The 14459-nt window shown below is 43.5% G+C and overlaps 1 protein-coding gene across 1 annotated transcript in view; it reads right to left on the bottom strand.

Annotated features, from left to right (window-relative positions):
* Positions 1 to 11456, bottom strand: part of CD109 (CD109 molecule) — a 135868-nt gene extending 124412 nt beyond the window's left edge. The window contains exons 1-2 of the mRNA XM_053280308.1: positions 11422 to 11456; positions 7842 to 8002 (exon numbers count right to left, since the gene is read on the bottom strand). Coding sequence (XP_053136283.1) covers positions 7842 to 8002; positions 11422 to 11456 — 196 coding nt within the window. The remainder of the gene's footprint in view (positions 1 to 7841; positions 8003 to 11421) is intronic.
* Between the last annotated feature and the right edge of the window lie 3003 nt (positions 11457 to 14459).

Genomic DNA, 14459 nt, shown 5'->3' with positions numbered 1-14459 from the left:
AATATATGTTACTCAGAAATATCACACATACCTTTCCCTGCATGAGAAATGGGGCTCACATTATCAGAAAAATATGCCATAGTAAGTGTATTTAGTAACACTCTTCGATATTACATTGTCCTAATTCTCAGTGACGGGAAGATTTGTACCTTCACTATAATTTTGTGTTGTTTAATCCAGAAAGAAAAGGGAATGCCGTAGCATAAATATTCCTGACCATCTGCATGCAAAGGTATTTCTGGAGATGTGTGTGTTCAAAATTAGACTTTCAACTTTTCCAAGACTAGTTTGGAAGCCACAAGCCAGCAGTGTCTGATGAGTCACCCAGCAGGAGTATAAGTGAAACTTAATAGTATGTTTATATTATGATGTGAGATTCAGAATATCAAGCCCCACCCCTGTTTCATTGCTGTTTAACAACTTAGCATTTATCAGTGTTTTCTAAGCTTGGGATATAAAACTGGCTGCATTATATTGTTAAGTAGACAGGCCTCAGCTGCTGCCATGCATATTTTTCCCAGGGTTGATATGATTGCTGCTTGTCTGAGCTTGTTGGTAATTTGCATAGTCTCTATCTATTTAATAACTCTTAGCTGGGATTTTTTGTTTTTATAAATCTCTTCTTCAGAATCAAACTTTTCCCTTGTAACCAGGTAAATGGCAACTATATCCCCTTCAGAGTCCTTTTTGTTTTATTAATTACTGTTGCAAGCCAATGGCTTAACACTTTACTATCACACACTTTAGAGTTTTGTTTCCAATAGCAGTTTTAACTTAGAAAAACTATCTTTGTATTATATGATCCATATATTTATAGCAGCAACTCCTTCATCACTACAAAACTGCATTGCCTTTTTAAAGTTTGGAAGTGGTAGGTTTTCCTCACCCACATGCACCAACGTATATATTATTTCAATATAATGCTGCAATTTTATCAACTTGCAAGAGATAAAATGGTTCAAAATGTTTTAAAACCTAAGCTATTCAGAGTTTCTATTGCTGCATGTCAGTTTTACCACTCAGGGTTCAATTAAAATTTTATGATTTAAATAATTTTATATTGTTTTAAACATGTTTTATTAGCTACCGTGGATACTTTTAATCAAGACATGCAATAAATATTTCAATAAATGAATAAATAGAATAGGTTCACTCCTAATCTTTTACCCTACAGCACTTCACAGCTAAAAGTCCCTCCTGTTCATAGGAAGACAGCTGTGCTCATGGTAAGGACCCCTTCTGTGAGCACAACTCTCCTTTCATGAATGGAAGGAGCTTCTCACTATGGAGCACAGCAGTGCAAGAGGTAAGCATCCAACCCAATATCTGTGGGCAACAAACCAAAGACTGCAACTAAATTTGCCACGAGGAACCAATCTCAGTTCTCTAACAAGTGTAGTTGTACAAAACACATGGTTTCAAGGACCTCTTTGTGGCTATGAGGACATTAGATGTACTCCTAAATCATGTTAAATTCTTTTATATGTATTGTTAACCTGGAAATTCTAGCGGGGTTTCTTTCCTGTTGAAGTTACTGTTTAACAACATTTTTATCCAGTAGCTTTTATGTTATTTTTTAGCCATTCTTATGGGACAGGTTTCATTTCTAAAATGTCTATCATCGCTAGGGGGACATAACAGACCCCTGCTGCCTCTTGCCCAGAGCAAGACAGATTAAGCTATGGGGGCCAGGGAAGAACAATGTCACACACTGCACGTTTCTGAGGTCCCAATTAAGATATACGTATCTGTGTGTGCTTTATTGAAGTATTAGCTACAGAAATAAACTGTTAAATTGTCTTTAAAAATCAGTCCATCTTCTGTAACAAAAAGGCTTAATAATAGTGTGTTGATAGATATCTGGAGCACAACAGCAGAATTTGAATGGTATCGCTACATGAAGTGTCAACATGAAAGCATATTGATAGAGGATTGTTAGCCAAATGCCATGATTCTTCACATCATCACAGAATCAAACCACTAGTCAAAACGTTTCAAGCAGACACAATGCTGAACATGAAAGCCTTCCTTTCTTATTAAAAAAAATCAAAAATATTGCATTTATTGATAAACAAATAGTAATATATTTATTGATACATATGATGAAACCCGGCATGTTATTTTCTAATATGCTAGAAGCATATATACAAAGAGCCCTTTCTTTTCTTTTAAAGGCAGTCAACTGGGACATTTAAGGCCAAACTAAATGTGACATGGAATTGGACTCCGAATTTCCCCAAAAAGGATGGTTTGGAGAAGTCCTGAGCTGAATCTTCACTCATGTAAGCTGCTGCTAGTTTATGTGCTAGCGACAACCCCTGGCAATGAGACATCAGAGCTTGTGAACTGGAAATGTACCAAGTAAACAAGGCAAGTCATCAAGAATCTTCTAGAAGGTGTTATCTGAAGATATTCAAAGTTCAAAACATGTTTACCAAAAGAACTGGGTTTCCCCTAAATGGATAAAAGCTTAACACACCTTGTATACCAGAAAAACTGACAAAAAATTCAAACCAATTAGCAGGCACCTAATGGCGCAGTGGGAAAATGACTTGCTTAGCAAGCAAGGGGTTGCTGGTTCGACTTCCCGCTGGTATGTTTCCCAGACAATGGAAAACACCTATATCGGGCAGCAGCGATATAGGAAGGTGTTGAAAGGCATCTCATACTGCGCAGAAAGAAGCAATGGTAAATCCCTCCTGTATTCTCCCAAAGACAACCACAGGGCTCTGTGGTTGCAAGGAGTCGACACCGACTCAAGGATACAACTTTACCTTTACCTAATCAAGACTGAGTTCATAGTAAGTAAATATTATTCATCGAGCCCATGGACATTGTTGATTATTAAAGAACTGGAGCAATTGCTATCCCAGTCTTCCCTGATGCTTCAGCAGACAATGGAAAAAGGGAGCAAAACAATGCCCAGAATTTATTTCAATGGCATGGATTCCCACAACTTGGAACTATCCTAGCAAGTCTGCTACCTCAAGGCTGATTATGATGATGAAGGGTTTTTTAAAAAATAAACAATAAAAAAACTAAATCACTAATGCAATTAGTTCTTAAGAGAAAACAGAGATGCTATGAAAGAGGCCAAAAAAAAATAGAAGGATTAGAGAAGAGATGTTATAACAAAACCACTTTGTTATACTGACCACAGTATTAAACATGAACCAGGAACATTTGGGTTCAAATCCCCACTCAGTCATCGATATCAGCAGGTAACCTGAGGCCAATCCTTTTTTCTTAGGCTAACCTACCTCATAGAGTGTTGTGAGGATGAGATAACCCCATGTAAGCTACCACACATTCCTTGGAGGAGACATGGAAGACAAATATAATATCAGAAAACTTATTTAAAATATTTATACCCACCCCTCCAGTACACTACTGCTTGGGGCAGCCATCAAATCAATAAAAACACCACATTATAAAACAATATAAAACCAATAAAAATAGAAACAAACTAAAAAACAAATCTCCATCAAAACAAAAATTTAAAATTACGAGATATAACATTAAAAGTTAAGAGGTTAAAAAATTAAACATCCACCAGATATAGTTACAGCTAAAATGTTAAAATGACTCTTTTAAAAAAGGCGGAAGATCCCCTCATGTGCCCGGTGCGGGTCATGGTGGCCTACAGGGCAAGTAGGGGCGAGGCGGATGGTTGTGTTTGTGCACGCTGACGGTCGCCATTTGACCCAATACCAGTTTGGGGCTGTCATGAAGAAGGCCCTGAGGGTAGCTGGGGTGGCCACCCGGGACCTCTCAGGGCACTCCTTTTGGATTGGGGAGGCCTTGGCCGCCGCTGCCCTCGGCTACTCAGGGGCAGTCCGTGGTTTACCGCAGATATGTGCGCTGAGAGTTTTTTGGCGCGATAAACTGAGCAAGACCTCGGTGTAGTGCTGGGCAATCAGGCAGAACAAAGTAGATTAGGCGCTTTGTAGACGACCTGAGGCTGGGATTGGCATCGGTGACTCTGGGTCTGTGGGGTGCGGGTCGTTAAGCTGTGCTAACGCCCGCTGTGGCAGGTGCAGTGCGGTAAAGAACGCTAACTAAATGGGTGTGGCACCTGAGGTGAAGTAAAATCTATGGGGGAGGGCCACTCCCTTGAGGCTTGACAGATCAGGGATGTGGCCCATAACTCTTACAGGCGCATCCTCGCCGTATGGCTGTGCAGCATCGGGGGGATGGCGTGCTGTTAGTTAAACGCCTGACCTTAAGTCGGCTAAGAAGGGCACCTGCGCTATCTGGCGGAGGATTCGCCTGGAGCCAGGGTGCTAATGCCACAGTCAGTAGGAGGGGCGGCCACCGCGTGGCCGGCCCGTTAGCTACCGCACTGCGTGGGTGGGGGGCATTGCCAATCCCAGCTCATATGGTTGTAACCAAAGCAAAATAAAGTCTGACCGTTCACCATCACATGTTGCCTCCGCGTCTCCTTGGGGTCTGGGACAATATTACATGCTCAAAACAAAGCAGCATTGCTGGTCATCAACTAGTAAGATATAAAGGAAGAGTGTATAGTCATTTTGTAGTACAGGAAGAATGCTTGCAAACTGCAAGCTCATTTTAGTAGTATCATAATAAAGGGGAAAAAATGCACTCTGTGGGTTGTTGGGTAGATCTCACTTAGGCAAATTGAGATTCTGCTGGAAAGGAAAAGAGAAATACACTTTTCTTCAATGCACCCCCTCCAACTTTGGCTAGTAAAGCAAGGAAATAAACAAGGGAAGAAAGTGGATGAGCTGAAAGAGCTTAGAGGAGTGAAAGGGAGAGTTAACATTCTTCCCCATGAAGGGGATAAGAAAAATCATTGTCTTTAGAACAAGTAAAGTCAATTAGATGGTGCAAGTCCTGCACGTACTGCATCCAAAGGTCACGTCCAGCAGAGTTGTTCAGAGTTGTGTGGGGACTGACTCAGGTTCCCTCCTCTCTGAATTTAGATTTTTCATCATCCCACTGTGATGCTTTTAATAACTTTTTTGCGGATAAAATCTCTCGCATTTGAGCCGTCTACAGTTATGGCTGGGTCAGTTGTAGAGGTGTCCAGTAACTCCTCTAGTTTAATTAGTATGGATCAGTTTCAATCTGTGACTCCTGAAGATGTGCACAGGCTCCTTGGAGCTGTATGGCCCACCACTTGTCCTTTGGCTCTATACCCAACATGGCTTATCTGCCATGGCTGGCAGACAATCACAGAAACATGTTTAGGAGAGTGCTCGCTCTCCTAAACTCATTTTAGAGGGTGGATGCAGAGGTGGATTTGCCACCACAGCACCACCAGAATCAGGCCTGATCCCAGGGGTACACACATGCAGGCAAAACCGGGCTGGGCTTCCTTAACCCAGTTTTGCCTGCTCTTGAGAACAGCTTCATGATTTTGGCAAGGAAGTTGTCACTAATACTTTTCTCAAGGCCTTTCTGCATATGTGATTTAGGGTGCCTTATTTGCTACCCCACAGTCTACACAACTTCCTTCAGAGTTGTGTTCCTGTTGTGGAAAAACTTCCCAAACATTGAATGGACATTTGGTTCCTGGGAAAATGTGATACTTCTCCCACATAACACATGATTACTGAATGGGACTGTATAACCAGTACAGGCACTGATTTGATATTGCCTATAATGCTTAACGGTGATTAGCAATGCATTCTCCTGACACTATTTTAATTTATTCTAGCTGGGCCAGGCACAGAACATCTGCGCCTCTAGTTCCCCACCACCACCACCATTTTCTCCGCCCCACCCCCACTGGACAGCTGCTCCCCTGCTGTCATTTTCTCCCTCCCCCCGGCCAGCCATCTTCTTTGCCCACCCACCACCACCACAGTTTTCTCCCTCCCCCCACCTGCCCACTGCCGTCGTTTTCTCCCCGCCCGCCTGTCTGGCACCGCACGTTCCCCTTCCCCCGCCAGAAGCTCACTCACGAACTCTCACAAGAGCTGCCACACATGGGATTAGCAACAGGTACGCCTAAGATAAATATATATATAGAAGATTGCCACACCACCTTCAATGTTTTTGAACCCAAGTTCTCTTCTTACTACACCATTATCTAGCCTTTATTTATTTATTTATTTTATTAGCCATCCCATCCAGCGGCTCTGGGCAGTGTACAAAAGAATAAAGTGGCTGACACGAGCAAGGCTAGTAACGCTCACCATTTTATTAACTTTTCCCCTCTTATGATAAAGTGGCAAAAGAATTGAACTTGCGAGAGTTGGTTTCAAATGGTTGATTAGCGATGAAGCTTACTCAGTTGCCTTAGGCAAGTCACTAACCCTCAGGATTATTGTGAGGATAACCATTTCCCCAATTCAGGGTTACTGTAAGGCTAAAATGAAATAACTATGGATACACCATCCTGACCTCCTTGGAGAACTGGCAAGATTCAAATATGAAAAATAAATATCATGCTGTTAAAAAGGGATTTTCAGCAAGCTTTGACTATGCTTCAGATGTTTTTAGTTGGTAAAGTGGGGCCAAAGAAGCACAAGCAGGCATGCGTCTGGTCCTATCCCAGGCACAGAGGGTTCAGAAAGGCAATTTACAGGTAGTTATGGTCCCAGAAAGTACAGCTTCAATTTTGGGCCACTGTCCCAAAAAAAAACACAGCTTAGATTTTAGGCCACTGTCTCAAAACAAATTTTGACTATTCTGAAACAATTATTTGCCAGGGTTACAACTCACAAGAGTTATCCCCATGCCAGCAGAAAGAAGCCAAGCTCTTTCCCAAAGACATCAACCACTTGTCTCCCAATCAGAAATAGTAGAAAAGTGATCTCACTCAGGCTCAGAGTCAAAAGAGGAGTTGTCAGATGGCACATAAAGAGAATGAGCATAACAGGCAGGATGAAGAAATTGATTCCTAGTTGCCAGTTTCTTTTTCATCACTAAAACAAAGAGCTGGTTTGACACTGTCCTGTGCAAAAACAAAACACTGGGCTGGACATAATGTTATGGCCTCTCACAGAGGAGAGGCTACTGGTCATATCAGTGCATAAATTGGAGCATCCTAAGGCTTATTTTGGGGTGTAACTTCCCCAGTTCCTCATGTGTAAGGACTGTTTGGAATCATCAAGTGTCAATACATTTTGCACAAAAACACTGAGTTAGGATGAATCTTTGTGTATCTCTCAGAGGACAGTGATATGGAGTATATGTGATATGCTGTAGCCTAAAGCTTATTTTGGGGGTTCAACAGCATGCAAATTTAGTTTTTTATTCAGGTTGTTCATGCCACTTCTGTAACAAATGGGGAACTGAGAACTAAGAACCAACTTCAGCACCTTGTGATAGGCAGAATCAAGAAAGGAAGTTGTTATTGTTATTATTATTATTATTTTACATTTTATATCCCGCTCTTCCTCCAAAGAGCCCAGAGCGGTGTACTACATACTTAGGTTTCTCCTCACAACAACCCTGTGAAGTAGGTTAGGCTGAGAGAGAAGTGACTGGCCCAGAGTCACCCAGCTAGTATCATGGCTGAATGGGGATTTGAACTCGGGTCTCCCTGGTTCTAGTCCAGCAGTCTAACCACTACACCACGCTCGCTAGCTAAAGAAGAATGTGTCCCACTTTTGTTTTCCTTTGGTGGTTTTACATGCAAATCAGTGAATCAGCAAATAATTTCACTTTTAAAGATACATAGCCCCTCACTTCTTCCCCAACCCCTGGAACTCATATACAGAATAAAACATCTCTTTTGAGTATTTTGAATTCAGCATATCAAAGATAGTTACTTAAACGATCCTAAAAATCCATCTTTAATCATGTAGGCTAGTTATTGAAGGGTAGAATTTACTTAAGATTTTTTTAAACCAATAAAGCTACCTCACCTCTTTGAAAGACAGCTTCCCCGCGTAATATGGTGCTGTTTGCATGGATCACATCTGCTTTTATTGTAACCTGTGGTGGGCTCTTCTTCAGCAGAGCTACCCCGATAGTCACATTTGCTCCAGGCCTGATGAATTTAGGAGCTGTCAACAGGTATGTGGGCCTAGACATCACAAGATGGAACAAAACAGATTAAAGTCACCACCTGGTACATACTACTATTACTAATGCTGCTGCTTGCCCACATAAACTAACATTAGAATTCATTATTGTTTTCCATTTCGAGTAGTCCCAGACCTGATTCCTAAATAGACATAGCTAAATGAGGGAAACAATACAAGCCCTAACAAGAAATTGTTGAGCAACAAAGCAGTGGAGGCCTCAGTATCTACAGAGAGCAGACACAGTGATAAAGGTACAGTACCACAAGTAAGGGCTGCAGAATGTTGTCCACCTATCTGTAGTGATAAAAATAGCCTTCAAAAATTAATTTTTCCATGACCTTCCTCACCCAAGTATCTGGCCCAGCACAATCAAGACCACATACATGTGAGATAGATAGATATTAATTCAAAATGCTGAGGGTTGAAAGCATGGGTGTAGCTATAATTGAGCAGATGTGAGTTCAAAGAACCCGAGGGGCCCCCAGCTCCACTCCTCCCTATTTTCTTCATTATCTCCCTCACTCAGAGGGACCACGGGGGGGGGGGGGACACACAGTCCCCCTCTCCCTTAGCTACGCCCCTGGTGCAAAGAAGGATGTTCCGGAAGATTACAAGTAATTTTTTATTTATTTATTTATTGGTTATTTTTTTAAGCCAGGCTTTAAGAATAGACGCTCTATCAGCAGGGCCCCTCCATACATCTCAGAAGAAACATCAGCGTATATCGGTTCTATCCAAGTATCCCCAACCCCAAAGCCACTGTAAACAGTGGAACGTTTTTGCGTGGAGGTAGGGCGGGCTAAGCTCCAATGCGCAGGGCAAAACCCGAATTGTGTACGGAGAGCTCCCCATATCTCGCAGGGGCTTCAGCTTAAATCTTCCCGAGGTGTGAACGCACACCTGCCCTTCCCGTGGTGAAGCAAAGTAAACTCGCCTCCTCCTGGGAACGGCCCTGTCTGCCTAGTATTCTCCAAATGTGGCCCGAACGAGAGATTCTGACTTGCAGATTCCAACGGATGGGACTTCGGTCTCGGAGTCGGAGCCCACAAGGATGCAAGAGGCAGCCCTCTAACTGTTTACTCTATGCTGCCGCCCCGCCATCGCCCCATCATCAGAATCCTACCCGGTGGCAGCGGCCCAAGAAGTCGCCAAGAGGCATACGACGAGGTGGGTCGTGAAGAGCAGCTCAGAGCCCCTTCGAGCGGCGGCAGGAGCGGAGTCTGAAAAGGGCAGCATCCTGCTGCGGGAGTTAGCGAGCTGCTTTGCGAAGATGCCGCTTCGCTTCCCTCCTCCTCCTCCTCTTCTCTCTCTCTCTCTCTCTCTCCTCCGCTTCCCTCGTCCTTTCTGGCTCAGCCGCTGGGAAGAGCAAGCCTGCCTGGGGAGAGAAAGGAGCGGCTTGTGGAGAGGCTGCGGCAACACCGTCTCCCCCGCACCCCTGAACTGGCTCCACCCCACCCGGAGTCGCGCATTCATTCCCCGACGGCTCTTCTTAGCCTCCACCTCCAGGGCTCGCGGGTGGCTCGGAAGCCGCCCTTCACGCCCACTAAGGGAAAGGGAAAAGGCCGTGTGGTGGTGGTGTGGTGGTGGTATTTCCCGCAGCAGGCCAGCTCCCACCACCAATTTTGTGTGTGTGCTTTCGTCCAGGTCCAGCCCAGTATCTTCTGGAGGCTAAAAGAAGAAGGCGGCTTTTTAAATTGGCCCACCCCTGTCAAAAAAGGCGGGGAGAGTTCAGACTTGAAAGGAGCTCAGCTGAGTGGAAAAAATCAAATCATCCCTGTTGAGTCAGAAGTTGAGAAAAAATTAGCAGGCGGGTGTTTCTCTCAACTGGTTTATACCACAGTCAATGTATCCATGATGTATGTGGGTGCAGAATGTGCTCTGGAGGCACTGAGAGATGGGCGGGTTGCCGGTGGGAAGGATGTCAGTTATAAAGCCACCAGGAGTTACATTATCTTCTGCTAGCTTCCATTTCCCACATCTCAGGGCCAACTCACATCTTGCCTCTGCTCTGCAGCATAGTAGTAGCCTAGCCACCCCAAAATTCCAAAACCCACACACCTGTCATCTGGCTCCACAGCCCACACTACATAAAAGCATCTGACACATGGACTGCACAGTTACTCTCCACATCAGTGTCAGTGCCACACTTTTACACCTTAGTGGCGCAATGTGGAGTCCAAACTGTGGGAGAGTGTTATTGTGGCGGCAGCTACCCACATGACCAGGAGCACCTCTAAACAGACCTCCAGTCTTTGCATTTTGATTAATTCCCAACAGTCTCTTATTACTTCTCATGCCTCAATATGCCACCATCTAGAACTGGATATTGCTTATGTCTGGTGAACCACTGTGGGAAAACAGGATGCTGAGGTAGATAGACTTTGGGCCTGATCCAGCAGGGCTGTTCTTATGTTGCTATGTCAGAATACTGTCTGCAGCTCTAAAGAATGCCTATTATAAACCACTGCCATTATTGTTCACATTTTGGTGTGGTAATTCTGCTTCTCAGTGTAGTACATAGGCAGGGGCAGATTAAGAAGCTTAAGCCCAAGGGTCCCACCCAAAATTCCTCCAGAGCACCCAGGTTCAATGGGCACCACTCCAATGCTTATTGGGTATTTATTTATTTATTATTTGATTTCTATACCGCCCTTCCAAAAATGTCTCAGGGCGGTTTACACAGAGAAATAATAATAAATAAGATGGCTGTTTGTCCCCAAAGGGCTCACAATCTATAAAGAAACATAAGACAGACACCAGCAATAGTCACTGGAAGTACTGTGCTGGAGGTGGATAGGGCCAGTTACTTTCCCCCTGCTAAATAAAGAGAATCACCACGTTAAAAGGTGCCTCTTTGCCAAGTTAGCAGGGTATGAAGGATCCCTTCTGAGCCACCTTTGGTGGAACCTAAGAAGATCACCTAAAGCTGAAGACAAGACATGCTAAGTGCATTGACTGTGGTTTGAATTCTCCTTCTCTGACCTGAAAATAAATGCTTCTAAATGCAAGTGTGCTTTCAGTCCACCTTCACCACACTTTCAGTCATTTAGGTTAATATGCTAGGTCATTTCAGATGATACATCTGACTAGCCCTCCAAATCACATGATACACATTCCCCACACTCACCTCTGGTGCACTATCATTCTACTGCCTAATAATGTGGGGGTGGGATGTCGGAACCACCCTTCAATGCATAATGTACATACTGATTTAAAGCAGCATTTAAATCATGTGGCTCAGACATTCCATTCCCCCCATGCTATTATACAGAGCAGAATGATGCACTGAGGAGTAAGACATGCATGCACATGTCCCTCTTCATGTAATTCTGCAGGGCCAGTAAACAGTATCATCCAAACTAGCCCTTTTTCTCCAGAATTAGTTTGTTTATAACTAACACTGATTAGTTTTACTTACCATCCTTTAACAAGTTTAACTACATTATACACCATTATAGTACCATTTTGCAAATGTGCCATAAGTCAAGTTCAAAGTATGCAACAGTTGTCACTTAGTCTCTAGAAAATATATTGCTGCACATATGCAGCCTTCAGAATCATCTTCAGAAAGCCTGGCAGGACCGTAGGCTGGCCCTGTCCCATAACCACCCCCATGGATCTCCCTCCTCTAGGAGTGCCAGACTCCTGGTCACACATGATCTATACCAGTGTTCTTCATTGTGAGGCCCAGAGGACAGTGGTAACTGCCATCAACCCTAAGTGTGGCCCCCTGACTAATTGTTTATTTGGGCCTGTGTGAAGATTTGGCCAAGGCTGAACACTCTCCACAGGCCCCCCTGGCTGGCATGTGGAGGTGACCATTCCCGCTGTGCTGTGCTGTGCTGTGCTGTGTTTTACCAAGCACCAGGGGACTCCTTTAAGGGAAACAAAGGGAGGAGGGCTGGAGAGCGTAGGCCGGAGGGAAGGGGAAGAGAGGAGAGACAGGGACAGGAGGAAGAGGGAGGGGGAAACAGCCGGCCCCAACACCGCACAGATGCTCTGTGCGGGGTTGGCTAGTTTCAATATATTCCAATTCCCAGCAGACCTTTCCTTTTCTGTCTGTTCCAGCACATGTATCTCTTTTTATCAGAGGTTCTTTCACACACACACACACACACACACACACACACACACACACACACCAAATAGTATCCTGGAGTCCTCTCCATCAATAGTAAGGAATTACTGTGCTGCAATCAAGGATTGTGTGAGCTTTCAGCCCAGGGGCGTATCTGGGGTAGGGCAGGCAGGGAACGTGCCCCAGGCGCCACATGAAGGGGCGCCATTTTTTTAAATTATTATTTTTTAAATGGCCACCGCACATGCTCAAATGGCCTCTGTGAGGGCCTAGGCCATGCCAGGCCTCACAGAGAGCATTTGAGCATGCGCAGTGGCCATTTTGTTTTCAGCAGCCATTTTTTAAAAACAAATTTTGTTTTAAAAAATGACCACCGCACATTCTCAAATGGTCCCTGCGAGGTGCTAGAGGCCAGCAGGGGGAGGGGAACCTTCGCAGACACACACACCCCAAGGCCTTAGGGAAGCCCCCAAAGAGGCTACAGGTAAAAAAAATAAATTTAAAATTAATATAATATAAGTCACTGTACACATGTTTAGTTTGGCACTATGTACAGAGAATCAGGCCTCGTGAATACTGAGCTGAAGCTTATGAGCTAGGATTGTATTCATTTGCTCTTACTTTGCTTCTTGTGATAAGTGAGTTTAATGTGATGTCTTAATAATATGGCTATTAATGGTGAGTTTGTCTTTGAATCAGTGTGAAATCCTTAGTATTAAGGCCCACTGGGAGTTTCTTGCTCTCTTTCTCTCATTTTAACTGTCTTTCTGAAAGACTAGAATATATTCCAAGCAGTGACACAGTTTCCTCTGCATATCCTTTAATTATTTTCAGAGTATCTGGGAAAAGTCAAATTTTAAAACTCATGTAATAGTGATGCTACAATGCATAGTAGAGAATTAGACAGGCACTTCTGTTTAGTTTTCCAAGTACACCTCCACATAGTATTTGGGTATTTCATGAGCCCCAGCATACTGAAATTTGTAGTTTTCCAGCATTTTTTTGGTCTGGCTAAGTCCACTGCTAAATAGTTTCTGAAATATTAAAAGATTAACGACCTTGACTTGTATTTTAGAGCTGATATTATGGTAAAGTTATCTGAAAGATGGGTGTCAGATGTTTGCACAGGGGGCGCAATTTCAGTGCTTGCCCTAGGCGCTATTTTCCCTAGATACACCTCTGTTTCAGCCTCAGAACATGTTTTCTGTGTAATTTTTTTGAATGAACATGTTTTCAAAGTCACCCAAAGAACATGTGAATTTATCATACAGAAAACTATGTCCCTGAACATGTGCTTTAGTATTATAAAAACATTTCTGTTGAGCTATCTCTGTCACTGAGATCATCTGGAGAGGTCTGTCTGCATTTGCCACCGGCTCGTCTGGTGGCCACTTAGGGACGGGCCTTCTCCGCTTCTGCCCTGAGGCTTTGGAATGCGCTCCCTAGTGAAATAAGAGCCTCCCTATCTCTGACAGCTTTTTAAAAGTCTTTAAAGACGCATCTGTTCGCCCAGGCTTTTAATTAATATTGTTTTAATGGTTTTAATACTGTTTTAAAATATTCTTTTAAAAATTTTAAATTGTTGTAATGTTTTAAATTTTTCATTTTTGTTTTAACTAATGTTTTACTTTCTGTTTTTATTTTGTTGTAAACCACCCAGAGACATACGTTTTGGGCAGTATAAAAATGTTAATAAACAAACAAACAGAACATCCCCAGCACTGTGATTAAGGAGAGATTGTTATATTTTCAAAATAGCAGCTAGATTAATTTTGGTACTATTGTTCAGTGACATGCTTTCTATATAACAATAACAAGTTAGAAGAATGTTTCACCTCTTCAGAAATTTGAGCTAAAAACATTCTGTATTCTGTAGTTATAATTATCCTCCCTTTCCCTGAAAGGCCATAGAAACTGTAATTCTGTGATGGGAGGGCTAGGAATATCCAATGGTGACTCCAGAAGGGGAGGCAAGGGGGCAAGCATCCCTTCAGGCTAGTAGTTTGCTCCCCCAACTCCCCCCCCCCCATTTTTGTTTCAGAACTTTAACATGTGGGATACAGCTTACCCACATAAATGCACTTTGCCCCTTCTGTGTTCCCCCTCAATCTGTTTCTGTGGTGCTATCACTGGGAAGAGAATTCTCAGCATCTGTTTTCTGCAAGATTTAATGTTAGCAGGGGCATAACTATAAGAGGGCAAGGGGAGACAGTTGTCTGGGGGTCCACTGCCTTGGGAGGGCCCCCCAGAGGAAAGTCACATGACTGACTCCCCCAGCCATGCACCCGCCCGGGCTTCCTTAAGTTGTATTCATCCTCCAAAACTGATGTGCGTGTTAAGACCTGGAGCTACCAGAACAGAATGTCTTTCTCTAGTAC

This window comes from Hemicordylus capensis, chromosome 1 (genome assembly GCF_027244095.1).
Source record: "Hemicordylus capensis ecotype Gifberg chromosome 1, rHemCap1.1.pri, whole genome shotgun sequence".
Taxonomy (NCBI): Eukaryota; Metazoa; Chordata; class Lepidosauria; order Squamata; family Cordylidae; genus Hemicordylus; species Hemicordylus capensis.
This window is presented reverse-complemented; position numbering and strand designations above follow the sequence as displayed.